The 16,263-nt window shown below is 33.9% G+C and overlaps 1 protein-coding gene across 9 annotated transcripts in view; it reads right to left on the bottom strand.

The window, feature by feature from the left end:
* The window catches only part of Tjp1 (tight junction protein 1), a 228,627-nt gene that overhangs the window by 62,711 nt on the left and 149,653 nt on the right, over positions 1 to 16,263 (bottom strand). For all 9 annotated transcript variants that reach the window (XM_027954011.3, XM_071608673.1, XM_027954019.3 and 6 more), the window contains one exon: positions 7,535 to 7,591. In XM_027954011.3, coding sequence (XP_027809812.2) covers positions 7,535 to 7,591 — 57 coding nt within the window. The remainder of the gene's footprint in view (positions 1 to 7,534; positions 7,592 to 16,263) is intronic.

Genomic DNA, 16,263 nt, shown 5'->3' with positions numbered 1-16,263 from the left:
GATGTGTCTTGTGCATGGGTGTGTCTTGCTACAGCCCCATGGGTGAAGCTATGCTCACCTGTTCCTTTGTAATATAACTCCTTGCCCTGTTTAGGATAGAATCTTCCATGGAAGTGCCTTGTGTATGTCCCCTTCTCTTACTGTGCCCTTGGGTGTGGCCTACCCAGGTGTCAGTCAACCTGCTGACAGTAAAGATACTCAGCCCCCTGAAACCTGACCCCTTGCTTCATTTGAATAGCTTCCCTCAATAAAAGGGGTCAGCGCATGCTCTTGCTCTCTCTTTCTGTGGACCCTTAAGGTCCGAGGAGCCATCACAGCAACCCCAAAGAAAAAGGTATTTGTGTCTCTTGTGCGGTTATTTTGTGCAGCCCAGTTAGCCCAGTTTGACTGGAGTGACCCCTGAGCATTTTAGTCGCGAGAACAAAAACCTGGCAGGTCTCATTAAGTTACTAGGGTTGGCTTGTGATCCTCCAGCCTCAACCTCTTGATGACTGAATTACGGGGATTATTGGTGTGCACCATTGCACCCAGGGGTAAGTGTGATGCTAAGTCTAGTGCAGCAGTACATGCCTGCAATCCAAGTAACTAGGGAGGCTGAGACAAGAGGATGGTTGCAAGTTGGAGCCAGCCTCTGCAATTTAGTGAGACCCTATCTGAAATACAAAAAGGGCTCAGTGGTAGAGTGCTCCTCAGTTCAATCCCCAGTACTGGGGGAGCAGAGGTTATGCCAAAGTCACGGCTCTCCATTTCAAACTGGAGCACTAAATCAGATTCTCTAGTGGTAAGGGGCAACCCAAACAAACCTGGAGAGCCACTGCTCTAGATCAATGTTGGCAAGCTATGGTCCAAAGGTCATGTGGCCAGTTATTTATTTATAAATAAATTTATTGGAATACAGCCATAGCTATTTCTTTACTTGCTGTCTATAGCTACTTTTCCAATACACCTAAAGAGTTGTGTAGTTGTGACAGAGATTTATGGCTTGCAAAATTCAAAATATTTACTATGTGGCTTTTTACAGAAAACGTTTGCTGATTCTGCTCTAGAGAGTCTACATTTTATTCTGGATCAGTTTAGAACACCAAAGGACTAAGATACTTCAAAGTACTATGTTCTGTAGCCTCAGAGAATAAAGTCAACTGAATTAGGCTTTGGCATAAGTTTCTCAGTTTGCAATGACAAGGCTATTTTTAAAAACATTCAAAATAACCATTCCTGGAGGGTTGGTTGTTGAGGACTTTCATTCTACCACAGTCTATCTCTGATGAAACACTCAGACAACACAACTCTGTACTCCCAGCACAACAGTTAACATTAAAAAACAAAGAATTATGAGTTAGAAATTCCTCTTATCTCTATCTTCTGATGACACTTCTACCCCCGGACAAATGGCTCTCTTATGGCAAAAGAAGACTGAAAGCACAGGAAGGAGCCTACCTTATCATCCAGGCAGGAGTTCTCAGATTTGCCTGAATATTATTTACCAAGATGAGTTAGGATGACACTTATGTTCAGAAAAATCATATTATTTCTCAATATTCAGGATCTTTCCCTACTCCCCTTAAGTTAATGAGACAGATTTGTAGTACATACATGTAGTATTTCTTCATACCTGAATTCCTAATAAAATCAAGCAAAACAGTACAAAGGAGAAAATGTTTAGCTAATTTAAGTCTCTTATTTTCTTTTGCTTATTTATTAACTAGAAGTATTAGGAAAAATAAAAGTAATGTATAATGGAAACTATCTAGCTTCTACCTAAAGAAACAATATACAAGATCAATTTAAACAACATAAACAAATAAAAATACTAAAACAAAACCAGAATTCAATGAAATAGAAAACAGAAAATAAAGAGTATCAATGAAAATACTGGTACTGGGGCTGGAGATATAGCTCAGTTGATAGAGTGCTTGCCTTGCGTGCACAAGGCCCTGGGTTCAATCCCCAGCACCACCAAGAAAAACAAAAAAACAAGTATTGTGCAAAAAAAAACAAGAAAATTGTCAAACTGTTAGCCAGAATAAACAAACTAAGCAGGAAATAAGACACAAAATTTTCCAAAATCAAGGAGAAAAGGGACATCATTACACAACATCAAACATTAAAAATAAATGATTATGAACAATTTTCTGTCCATAAATGTATCAACCTAGATGATGATATATCCTCTGCAAGATACAAACTACCAAAACTACAAAAAACAATCCCCACAAAAAAACTATCAAAAGCAAATTTGTAAACTCAACAATCCTACAGAATACTAAAGAAACTAAATTTGTAGTTTAAAAACCATCCCAACAAAGAAAACTCTAACACCAGATAGCTATACTGGTGAATTCTATCAATCATTAAAGGGGGAGAAAAACTGCATCAATTGTATACAAACTCCATCAGAAACGACAGGAGGAAGGAACACTTCCTAGTTCCTCCCTTTGAGGTTAGTAGCTTTCCCTTGATACCAGTAATGTAAGAAAAATATGTCAATTGGCCAATTTGTCCCACAACACTGAAATAAGCTATCTTCACAGAATATTATCAAATCAATCCAACAACATATATAATGTGTACTATATCATAATTGTAATTTATATTAGAAATGCAAGGGGGCTGTTCAATAATCAAAAAATATTTAAATTCACCAAATCCACAAGGGAAAAAAATCTATATATTATGGTTTGGATATGAGGTGTCCCCCAAAAGCTCACATGTGAGGCAATGCAGGAACATTTATGAGAGCTAAAACCTAATCAGCAAATTGATTCATTTGATGAGTTAATAATTTGAAAGGACTACTGTATTAGGTGGTGACTATAGGTAGGCAGGGTGTGGCTGGAGGAAGTAGGTCACTGGAGTGTGCCTTTGGGGTTTATATTTTGTCCCCCATGAACAGAGTTCTCGCTCTGCTTCCTGGCTGTCACATCCTAAACTGCTTCTCTCAGCCACACCCTTCCTCCATCTTGTTGTGCCCCATCTTGAGCTATGGAATTGGCTGACCATGAACTAAACCTCTAAAATCGGGAGACAAAATAAGCTTTTCCTCCTCTAAGTGGTTCTTGTCAGATCTTTTGGTCACAGTGACAAAAAGCTGACTAAAACACTACTATAATGTCAACCAATACTTGTTTAAAAAAAAGTACTGAAAAATTCAATATTCACTTGTGATTTTAAAAACTCTCACTAAACTGGAAGTGGTAGCAAATACCTATAATCCCAGCAGCTCAGGGAGCTGAAGCTGGAGGATCACAAGTTCAAGATCAACCTCAGCAATTTAGTGAGGTCCTAAGCAACTTAGAGAGACCCTGTTTCAAAATAAAAAATTGAAAAGAGCGGGGATCTGGCTTAGCGGTTAAATGAGTCTGTCTTCCATCTCCAGTACAAAAACAAAAAAAACTCTCTCAGTAAATTATAAGAAAACTTCCTAACCTAAAAAAATGACAAAACACAAAAACAGAATTACAAAATAGAAATGCTTCCTCAGTCTGATAATGGGCATCTATAAACACATCATACTGAATGATAATAGACAGTGATTTTATCCAATATTACAAAGCAAGTCTGCTCACCATTCCTATAAGCAGCATACAGACTGGAAAAGAAGAAATAAAACCATATTTTCTGTTTGCAGATAACATGACTGTCTATGAGAAAAGACTTCTCTTAGTCTCTATGTCCATATGTAGATATATGACTATCTACAAAAAACTTAAAAGTTCCCAGAATTAATAAGTTTAGGAAGTAACAGGGATGTTATTTTTAAAAATTAATTGTATTTCTACATATCAGCAGTGAATAATAAAAAACTAAAGTTAAAAAAAAAAAATCTACAACAGCACCAAGAAACCAGAAATACTTAACTAGATATAATCCTAATGAAAAGTGTACAGGATCTGTATGTCTAAAACTGCAAAACAATGATGAAAGACATCAGAGAACTAGGAGATACACCATGTGTATCAGTTAATAAGACTCATGTTGTAAAGCCATTAATTATCCCCAATTGATCTATATAGAGTCAATCCAATCCCAATGAAAATCACAAATTTTTGGTGGGGCAGGGACAGTAAAAACTGCCAAGTTTATTCTAAAATTTATATGGAAATTTGGCATGGCAGTGTATACCTGTAGTCCCAGCTACTTGGGAAGATATAGGAAGATTACTTGGAAGCTCAAACCTGGACACGTGGCAAGACCCCATCATTAAATAAATAAATAAAAGTTAAAGAACAAACGGAAAAAAAAAAAAACCCAGAAAAACAACCACCACCAAAAAAAAGGCAAAGGAACTTGCACAGCCAAAATTATGTTCATTTTTCTCCTGTTTTAAATAATAGATTTGGAGGATTTGCACTAGTTGATTTTCATACTTAACATAAAGCTACAGTAATCAATAGCAGAAGTCACTAGTAGACACATACGTAATTCAATAAAAAAGATGAGGGAGTCCAGAAACAGATGCAAACATACATGGTCAACTGATTTTTGACAAGGAAATTAAATGGAGAAAAAAATACTCTTCAACAAAATGGTTGCTCAAAATATTAGACATCATATGAAAAAAATCCTCTGCCTATCTCATACCACATACAAAATTTAACTCAAATACAACTTCTAGAAGAAAACACAGGAGAAAAAAAAAAACTTTTGTGACTTTAGATTTGGCAAAGATTTCTCAGATACTAAACCAAAAGCATGATTTATGAAAACAAAAGTTAAACCAGTCTTTTCAAAATTTAAAACTTATATAGTCTGCAAAAGATACTGTTATGAGATGAAAAGGTAAACCAGAGGCTGGCCAAAAATATTAGCAAAATAAAACCTCATAAAGAACCTGTATCCGCCAGGCATGGTGGTGCACACCTATAATCCCAGTGGCTTGGGAGGCTGAGGAAAGAAGTTCGGAGTTCAAAGGCGGCCTCAGCAAAAAGCGAGGCACTAAAGCAACTCAATGAGACCCTGTCTCTAAATAAAATACAAAACAGGGCTGGGGATGCGGCTCAGTGGTCAAGTGCCCCTGAGGAGTTCAATCCCTGATTCCCACCCACCTCAAAAAAAAGAAAACCTGTGTCCAGAATATAGAAAGAACTCTAAAAACTCCAACTTCTGTGCATAATTAACAGTGAAAAGGTAATAAATGAATGAAAGAAAATGTTTACAAATTATATATCTGGTAAGTGGTTAATATTCAGAATATATACATAACTTCTACAACTAAAACATAAACAACCTGATTAAATTATGGACAAAGGACTTACACATGTGGTAAATTTTATGTTACATATTTTAGCACAATTTTTAAAACCCCCATAATAAGCAAACAATAAAATTAAAAATGGGCAAAATACTTGGAAAACATTTTACCAAAGAATATATACGGATCACAAAAATAAGCAGGTACTCAATATCACTACAGAAATGCAAACTAAAACTGCAATGCAATATCACTAGGTATCTATTAGAATGACTAAAATTAAGGGGGAAAAAAACAAAAAAATATCAAGTATTGACAAGGATACTGAGCAAGGAACTCCTCCTATACATTACTAGTGAATATGAAAGGTGACACAGAGTTTGGCAGTTTCCTACAAAATTAAAAAATTACCACATAACTCATAGCCATTCCATTACTAAATATTTACTACAACAAATGCAAAATTATGTTCATATTTTAAAAATCTGCACATTACAGAAGATTTATTCATAATCAACAAAAACTATAAACTCAGTATACCACACAACTAGAGAATGAGTAAGTTATTATACATTCATATAATGGAACACTAGTCAGCAATAAATAGGAACTAACTACTAATAAACTACATCATGGAGATCTCAAATGCTGTTATGGTTTGGATATGTGTCCCCTAAAAGCTCTTGTATTAATGCAGAAATGTTTGGAAGTGAAATGATTAGATTATGAGACCTGTGACCTAGTAAATCTATCCTAATTTGAATGAATGACCTGGGAGGTAAATGCAGGAAGAGGTGTGACATGGCTGGAGGAGGTGGGTCACTGGGGGCATGCCCTGAAAGGGTCGTTTTTTTCTGAGGCACTATTCCTCCCCCAAATCATGCTACCACCTTACCTTGTGCTCAGAGCAATAGTTGGTCATCTATGGACTGAGGCCTCTGAAACTGTGAGCACCAAATAAACTTTTCCTCCTCTAACCTTCTTGTCAGGTAGTTTGGTCATAGTGACACAAAAGCTGACTAAAACAAATGCATTAGTCTAAACTGTAAGAATCCATTTATATGACATTCTGGAAAAGGCCAAAGTATAGGAACAGAAAACAGATCAGTAGTTGTTAAGGGCTGGGGCCAAGGGGACAGAGATGACTACAATGGACTTAAGTGAAAATTTTAAGGTGATAGAGCTGTTCTGTTTTGTAACTGTGGTATTGGTTACATGACTATGAATTCAGAAGTGTACACTAAAAAACTTTATTGTATAAATTATACCAAAATAAAAGTAAAGGTAATAAGACAAATAAATGTAGTATGATAAAATTATACTAAATCATCATCTTGATAATCAAACAGTCATAAGGAATGAAGTTACTTTGTGCTTAATCATATATCTGACTTAAATATGCTAAAAATGAACACATTTCAAACCACAAGATGTTTTACTTTAGCTTTATAAATTAAAAGTTAATGTTAGGATTATTTCATTTTGTAAAGCACCAAAATGTCAACTATATCCTAACTGAAATCATTGTTTTTGAATATTTACCCATTATCTGTTATGTGCAGATTTAAACATTCATGAGATAATTAGGTAGGGTCCAAGAACATAATTCTCCCCCTTTCCAACTTCCTAATAATAGTTAACAGCTAGTAGATATAAGTGTGAAAATATGTCGTATATTTAAATATTATTCTCTGTCTTTCTATACTTTCTCTTAAAGAAGAGGGTAATCAGTAAAGTCAGCTCTTTGGAGAGGCATTTATGTTATGAATTAGTAGAGCAGGAACTGGTGCCATTACCCCATTTTAAACATGTGAAAAACACAGTTTTACAGTGGAGATTGGATCACTTGCCCATTTCTTTAAAAAAAGAGGCAGAACTAGGATTCAAATCCAGGACAGTTTCACTTCAAAGTTCTTTAAGTTACGATTAATCTTTCACAAGTCAGCAATTGTTTGAGCAATAGCTAAGGTACATATTTCAAGATTATATGCATGTCCTGGTTTAATTTTAAACCTCACACTCTGAAAACACGTATACACACTCAGAAGAGTTGAACCAACACTTTATAAATTACACTAATGTACATACAGTCCTTGATCATTCAAATCAGGAATAAAAATGACAAATCTACAAGTAACAACCAAAAGGATATATGAAAAAGTAATCATGCTCACTTTTGACCTTAATAAAGAATTTATTGCAACTCTAATTTTAAACAAAAGAATATAGAAAAATTTTCCCCTTTCTTCTGGTTTCCTGACATCTGGCTTTCCTCTATTGTTTTCAAAAGCTGCCAGTATCCTGAGTTGTAACACAAGATTATTTACTGCAACAGAAACTCACCCTGTGAAGCGTCACTGTGTGTTGTTCCCATATAGCTGTTTCCTCCATTGCTGTGCTCTGATAAAGGAAAAGAAAAATAAAACATTTACCTCTTAAGAAAATGTTTTCCATCAAGTGAACAAGAACATCCAGTAAACAATCACCACAATAAAATACCAAAATTCATACTATTAATATTAATATATTCTGAAAGAAGCTTAATAATTATGAAAGGTTTTTAGTTTGCTTTTGTTTTAAGAGACAGGAAACTACACACAGGAACTTCCTTTGTTTTTAACTTACTCTCTGGACAGATGCTGCTCTATACTAGTTTTCTGCCAGCTAAAATAAGTGTTCAAGCTAATTTGAACAAAAATCAGAATGCTTCTATTTTGAAATATCTAATGATACATAAACATTTGAAAGCATACCTTGTGTTCTGCAAAGGAAAGAAAAGCTAAATACCTCTGAATTCAGTAACATATGTGTATATATGTGTGTATGTGTAAAAGTGTATATGAATTAGTAAAGCATCAATTGGTGCCATTACCCCCATTTTAAACATGTGAAAACCACAGCTTTACAGTGGAGATTGGATCACTTGATCATTTCTAAAACAAAGATGGTCCTGTGTGTGTATGTATGTGTGTGTATATATAAAAAACATAAGACCATCTGATAGGTTTGGTCAATGTTGCTTTATATCACAAACACTACTGCTTCATAGTTTTAGTTTTACTACTGAATTACCTTCTTCAGCTTCATTTATAATCATAAATCCAATATATGCATCACACATGTATATACAAACACAAGAAACAACAAAAAAAATTTAACAACAATCCCCCATTCCAAGTATCATCATAAAATAAAGGCAATGCAAGCTTCAATATAGGTCATACTCAATTCATAGTATAGTTCAGTTTCATCTCCTGTCATGAACTCTCATGAGGAAAATAGTTACCTAAAGGATAAATGCTAAAAAATTCAAAATAAATTTCTTTAGAATTGGTCAACTGCTCTAAGAGGTTCAACCTTACTGTTAAAATTTTATAAAATTAGGGTTCCTAAAAATGTATTTATTTTTTAAGTAAACTCAATAAAAGATCTTTCAGAGATACCAAAAGAGAGGGTAAAAGGGAAGAATGCTGAACACAACATTCTCAGAATATCCCCCATCATCTATTATTATAAATACTTATTTCATGGGGCTGGGGATGTGGCTCAAGTGGTAGCGCGCTCGCCTGGCATGCATGCGGCCTGGGTTCGATCCTCAGCTCCACATACAAAGATGTTGTGCCCGCCGATAACTAAAAAATAAATATTAAAAATTCTCTCTACCTCTCTCTCTTTAAAAAAATAAATAAATAAAAATTAAAATAAATAAATAAATAAATGCTTATTTCACAAGTGAGATCTGTTTTCTGTTATAGTGCTGTCATTAGCATCATGAGACTATGTCCATCAAGGTGCCATGGGCCCATTTCTCCTTTCCCACAGCAGTTTTAATTGAAGATTAATGCCACTTTAGAAAAACGAATGCTTATAAAGAAAGCCTGCTTTTCCTAAATTCAAAGCAACTAGATTAACTTCCCTGCCAGATGAATAAGAGAGGAGAGAGAAAGGATCTCTCTGTTCACTCCCATAGATAAGAACTGCCAACCTTAGGAGCGGTTTTGTTTCAATCTTCCAATCAAGTGCAGCAAACTCTCTCTTTAATGAGACCTCTGCTGGAAACAAAGCTGTTTTGTCTTTTTTTTTAACAAAAACTGACCGGGATTCAACGAATTTTTAAAAAGAAAAAGAAAAAACCTGCTCTACCATTGTGAAGCAATGATGGTATTAAAAACTCCTCTATCAATATGAAGCAATGATGTTGTATCAGCTAAGCACTAAAATTATACCAAAATATAAGTGATAAAAATATCTGTAATAATTGCCAATCTCAGCTGACATTAAGAATGAAAACTGCTTGCATAGCTCTAAGCTGGTCTTTTCTTGATCCACTTCCAGTAGCATTGCTTCACTGCTTTTTTAAATCCATGACCTATCAGTCCAAACTGTAAGTGATCTGACAACTAACAGACACTTTCCTTGATAACATACTCTTTAGTATGAAACAGTTTATCATCCTCCATATGGTTTAAACGACCATACAGTTCATTTAATGTTAGGGTAAGAAAGCAGGTTATGAAACAGTTTGTACATTTTAAGTTTGTTTAAACATGGGGGAGGGAGACTGAAAGGGACCCACTAAATGTAAACAGTGATCATTCTCAAAATGAAGGGACTGTGGGTGACATTTTTTCAACAGGTGTTTTCTCTTTTTTGCTTTCCTTACTCTATTCTCAAACAGAACACACTCTTCACCAAATTCCACTCCTACTTGAAATTTCAAATATTTACTCTATTTTGGTTTTTAGGAAAATCAAATAATGTTGAAGAGGATTATTTTATGTCTTATTGTTAATTATAAAAGAGAGTTGGGCTAGGGTTGTGGATGGATCAGTGGTAGATTGCTTGCCTACCATGCTTGAGGCACTGAGTTCGATTCTTAGCACCTCATATAAATAAAAGATCCATCAACAACTAAAACAAACAAACAAAAACTTTAAAAAAGAGTTTATTCTACTGTTATTAAGGATTCTACACATTAAGGTCTTATTATACAATCTCCAAGAGTGCAGTAAGAGAAATTTAAATTACTTTTTTGTACAAGCTAAGGGGAAAAAATAAAATATACCAAAATATAACTGTTCTCCATATTCCAATTAACATGATTTTTTTGAGGGAGGAATCAGACAAGTATACTTCTCAAACAACTCAATGGTTTCCCCAAAATGATAATATATCTCACTCTTCTGTTAAAGTCAAAATGAGCTTTTATTAGCTTGATTTAGTTCTCTGAAAGGAGACCCATGTAAAAACATGAAATATCAAAAGGAATTACTAGTTACTGTCTTGACCAATACACTAAACCAATTTAATCCATGAGTTACTACACCTTACCACTCTTTATCATCATTAGCTTTAAAAACAGAATAAGTATTTCTAGTTTAAACCATAGACCTTGTCTTCTCTTTCCACCCTCTATCCTTTCATTGCATCAGTGGCAAAAGCAGAAAATTCTCTCTTTTTTTGGTACAATAAGGCAATCCTTGAGGAGTTCTGAATGAACTGAAGGATGGTTAGATGGATAACACATAGGCATGGAATGATACCAATATAGTAAAATGATAGTGGTAGACTCTCAATGGTCAGAATTCAGAAATCTACTATAAAATTTCTTTAACTTTGTTACACTTGAAAATGATAATGATAAAATGCTGGGGTTAAAAATTAGTAAATCATTCAGAAATTGAAACTAAAATTGACTAAAAATATTTTGTACCAGTAAATTTACTAAGAATCATTTTAATGGGGACTATATACAGAAAAAAAAATAATCATTAATAACAGAATTTTGATGTTTTAGAAAAGGGGGCTCTTTAGAAAGATGAAAGAAACAAGAGCCTCTGAAGTACAGAAATAGAAATCAGGGTGGGGAATCTTAGTACTATGCTCCGTTCTGCACTGTTTTATAATATTTATCTATTACTTAGGCAAATAAATGATTTTCAAAACTTAATATTTTTGCTGTAAACTTGCTTAAAATTTGCTTTATTTTAAAAAATGCAGAATGAATAGTTGCATAACTTGCACAAGGATCTTCTGCTAAATCCCTAGTCTCATTTTCAAAGCACTTCAACTTGAACTTGCTCAGAAATAATGAGTCCAGAGCCCAAATCTGTCATAAACTAGAAATGTGACCTTACTTTTTACTCTCCTATAAAATTAGGAAACTGGACAAGATTATCTCAAGTAAAAAGGTCTTTCCAGTTCCAAATTTCTATAAAACTATAATGTCAAAGAGCAGGCTAAAAATTAAATGATCAGTGAAACATGAAGGCATCAAAAGTGACTGTAATTCGTGGTTGCTAGATTAGTTCTGCATACATTTCTACAAAGTCAGCACCAACTGACTAGAATCACAATTTCTGAAGAAGCAAAAAGCTGCATTTCAGAATCTGCCAAGAGTTTGTTTGGTTCGTTTGTTCTAAGCTCCAGCTGGCAAAGACACTACTCAGATCACCAACTCTAAAGGGCTTCCTGCCAAAACTCCAGGTCCCAATTCTAGGCAGTTTCACCATTCTTTAGGACTGATTACAAATCAAATGAGGAAAGACAGGAGGGCACAAGAACTGAGAAGACAGCTGCTTTGATATGACAGAGTTGTATAATTTGTGGAATAGGGAAGGGGGTTAAAAAGAGAAGTTACAAAAGTACCACATCACAACAAGCCTTATGATGTAATGCCAAGGATTTTAAACTCAATAGGAAGACACTAATAAATTTTAGATATCAAATATAGTCAAAATTCATTATAAAGACTATAATGTGGAATATGGATTTGAAGCAAGAAGACCAGATAGAAAGTTAAAGTGAAAAGATGGGAAGAGTTAAAAATGACTTGTTCTGAATTAAGCAGCTGAGTGGAAAGGCAGGAAGACTTAAAATGAAGTTTCAGAAATGCTTAATTTAAGGTGCCTATGGAACCATCAGAGCAGACATGGCAAGTAGCCACTGGATATACAGGTTTGAAAATCAAGACTGAGAGTAGATATGATCTAAGAGTAATTAACAAGGTAGCATCCTGGAAACCTAAAGAAAAGATCCAATTACCAAAGGACTAAGATAACCCTGTGGACTACAATATTTTGGGGGTTAAAAAAAAAAAAAGGAAGAACCAAAGGAACTTAAGAAGGAGCCACCAGTAAGGGTACAAGAAAATCAATGGAGCTAATACAAAACATCATTTATTATCCAGAGAATACACTAAAACAGGAAATACAAACTGAAGATCTCTCAATTTGAGAACAATATATCTTATTTATCTGATATCATAAAAGAACAAAATTTCCATGAAAATTTTAAAAATTAGACCCTTAAACATTACTAAATACATACCTAAAACAGATTATTCAGCATGCTAAACAATTTCCTAATGACTTGTATTCCCCCACTAGGAAACCAAGTAGTAAAGAAAAGTGACACTCTGGTGCACTTTCTAGGTTATTTCTATAAGCTAAACTGCTACACTGAATTGTTTCTGATTTCTTTTATGCTTCCAAGTGTTTTTGTTGGGTTTGTTGTTGTTATTGGCTTTTTTCCTCATCCAAAATACAATGTGAGATTAACTACTGAGATAATAATGAGCCAGGAACTTAGCAGGAAATACAAGGATGGTCCCTTCTATGAAATTTCACTTTGTATTTAATTTCAAATTCTGATCACTGCTATGAGAATGAAGTACAAAGAAAGTAGGATATGTGTTGAAAGTGAAAAAAAAAGGTATGTATTTGTATTGACCTGAGGGTTGGCTTTTAAATTCTCAAACTGAGATACCCAAAAGGTAGTAAAAAAGGTCCATCGAAAGTCAAATGAAGAGGGGCTGGGGATGTGGCTCAAGCGGTAGCACGCTCGCCTGGCATGCGTGCGGCCCGGGTTCGATCCTCAGCACCACATACAAACAAAGATGTTGTGTCTGCCAAAAACTAAAAAATAAAATATTAAAATTCTCTCTCTCTCTCTTTAAAAAAAATAAATAAATAAAGTCAAATGAAGAGAGGTCCTAGAGACATTCCTGGAGATTTAACGCACTTCACAAATACAAGGTAAGAAGATAATACTCACTAAACATAAGAGTTAAAATAATTATCAAAATAAAAGTGCAAAAAAACAAAACAAAACCAAAAAACAAACAAACAAAAAAAACCCCAAAAAACAAGAGCACAACAACTATAGGGCAGAAGTCTAAATATAAGTGAAGTAAATTTAGCATCCAGTACTATATTCAACATCAGTTAAATTTAGAAATACTTTGTGCTCAGCATTTGATTTACAATTCAGAAGAAAAAGGATGAGATACATATAATTAGGAAATATTAAAAGTTGGAAGAAAGACACAGGTGACCTGGAATTTTTTGATGAAGCCTAAAGTATGCTAAAAACAAGTTCAAAGGCAACTTATATTTATTGCTTACCTAGAAAAAATATTCACTTAAATAAGTTACCATATTGTGCACATTAAATATTGAGAAATTTCCATTAGGGACAGTTAGATACCTTGGGAAAGCTTAAAATCAAGAATGCTTTCCAATTATCAAAAACAGAACTATTTTTAGGTATGGTATTTTATAATGGCTGGAGGCAGAGAAAAGGCCTCTCAAAATTTTCCAGGTAGAAAGGAAGAAGGGAATGGGATAGCAAAGATGAAGAGTGACATTTCTCTAAATTTATCTTTTTTGTATTTAGCCCTGATTTTTAGAACCACTATTACTCCATGACACACCATTCACACATTAGAAAAATTCAGCCATTAAAACCAATAAAGAAAAGGATGTGTATGGGGGGGGGGGGGGGGCGGCAAAGAATCAAAAACAGTAACAAATATACAAACACCAACTATATTACAAATGGATGATGAAACCGCACAGCAATTAATATTCCAAATTTTTTTTAAAAACAGTTTGGAGGTATATGGGAAAACAATGCAAAAAAGGTACCAATTTTGATTTTTGAAAAGCATATTTACATACTTAGTTTTGAAAAAAAAGATTAGCTTCAGAGTACATATTTTTTTAATTTTTGATATTTGACAATGAAGAAATGAATTTCATAACCCATGAAAAATGGCACATGTGATTTAAAAAAAATAAAAAACAAGCAAAAGTGACCTACACTGTTAGAAGTCAGGATAGGGTTAGGATAACCCATCCTTGTATATGCATCAACTGCAAGGGCATAAAAACTAAGAAAAACTCTTGAGTTGCTAATAATGTTCCTTCTTGATATATATGCTGGGCAAAAATCTGTATATACCTAAGATTTATTCACCTTAATGATTATATAAGGTTCAAAATAAAATAGCTTGGCAATAAGGATTTAAATATATCAAATATATTTCCATTCACCCATTTGTGCAGTGATGTGAAAAAATGATAAGCACTGACATTGCAGTCTTTTGAAAAAAAAAAAAAAAAGTAGATTTAAAGAAGGGATTAAGCTAAATATCCATTCTGCCTTTCCTATAAAAACAGTACCACTGGATAATCAGTAGATAAAGTGAAGTTTCTCTTTTTAGTGGTATTCCTGATAATAAATGTAGAAGAAATAATAAAATTTGAGCATCATCATTTTGCAATACCTAGTGAATTAAGAAATCTAGCCACTGATTATAGCTGCTAACCTCACTTAAAATAGCAACAACAAAACCCCTGGAACTATACCACTTATGAAGTAGTAGTATTAAAAAGAAAAAAAAAAAAAAAATCAAATCCAAATCTGATCACTGCTCTAGATCTGTACTAATATAGTAGCCAGTCACATGTGGCTAATGAGCACTTAAAGTGTGCCTATTCTAAACTGAGATGGGTTGACATATATAAAATACACAACAAATAGCTTTCAAGTATTGAATATAAAAAAATAATATGAAACACCTCATTTTTAAGTTTTATATTATTATATGCCAAAATAGCAATATTTTGGATAAATGAATTAAATTAAATGTTAAGATGAATTTTACCTTAAAAATTTTCAGTGTGGCTACTAGAAAATTTTAAATTATATCGTGGTATTTTACCTAATATTCTTATTGGACAGAAATGCTCTACCTCCAATTACCAACTTGTAGGAAGTATAGAGAGCTGAGTTCCACTGTAACCACTACAATGAAGCAAAGACCAAAATCCAGACTGAGAAAAATTCTACAGGACAAACAATCCAGTTCCTTAACCAGTAAAACTGCAAGCTAATGAGGGGGAGATAAGACAGAGAGAAACATGGGGGACCTTGTATACCCAAGAGCTAGATATAAGATATGTCAATCATAATTAAGAGGTCCTTATTCAGATCCTGATTTACACACACACACACTTAAAAGGAAAAGTTAAATATTTAAAAGAACTAGAAAATACTAGTTGGTTTAGAATTTATTTTTAAAGTTTGACAACGGTACTATAGCTATATACTTTTTAAAAGTGTTCTTATTCTTTGGCAGATCCGTACTCAAATATTAACAGAAGAGAACATTTTTGACATTTACTTCAAAATCATGTGAAGGACACAATGATTTACATATTATATAAATATATGTAAATATATATTTATAACTAAAATACATCTGAACATAAATTGGATATAACTATACTAGTTGAGAGTAGATTCATTATATTCATTTACTTTTATATGGATTTAAAATTTTCCACTTAAAAAAGGAAAGATAACGTAAGGAGACTAGAATTTCCAATCCAATAAAAACTCAAACCAAGAATGTGGCTACCATGGCCTAGCATTAAGCAAAATGTCCTAGGCTGGCTACTCTAGCAACCGCCTTCCCTTTCAAAAAGATAAGAAAAATGCAGCTAGTGTTGGAGAAGACTTCTGAGAGTTTCTAGTCTCATTCTGAGATGGTCTAATGTAATCAGCAAGTAAATAAGAAGAGGAAAGAAGCAACTCTCACCTAGAAGAGACACCCAATTTTAATCAAATAACCAAAAGACTACTAAGTATAAGTTGTTGTAAGCACTGTGGAAGGACAGAAGAGGGAGCATAAAGCACAGAGTTCTGACCTACTTTCTGGATTCAAGACAAAATTCTTAAGGAATTAAGAATTGAGGGACAGGTGCCAGGTGAATAAGGGTTAGAAG

The sequence above is a fragment of the Marmota flaviventris genome, chromosome 2, assembly GCF_047511675.1.
Source record: "Marmota flaviventris isolate mMarFla1 chromosome 2, mMarFla1.hap1, whole genome shotgun sequence".
NCBI classification, from domain to species: domain Eukaryota; kingdom Metazoa; phylum Chordata; class Mammalia; order Rodentia; family Sciuridae; genus Marmota; species Marmota flaviventris.
This window is presented reverse-complemented; position numbering and strand designations above follow the sequence as displayed.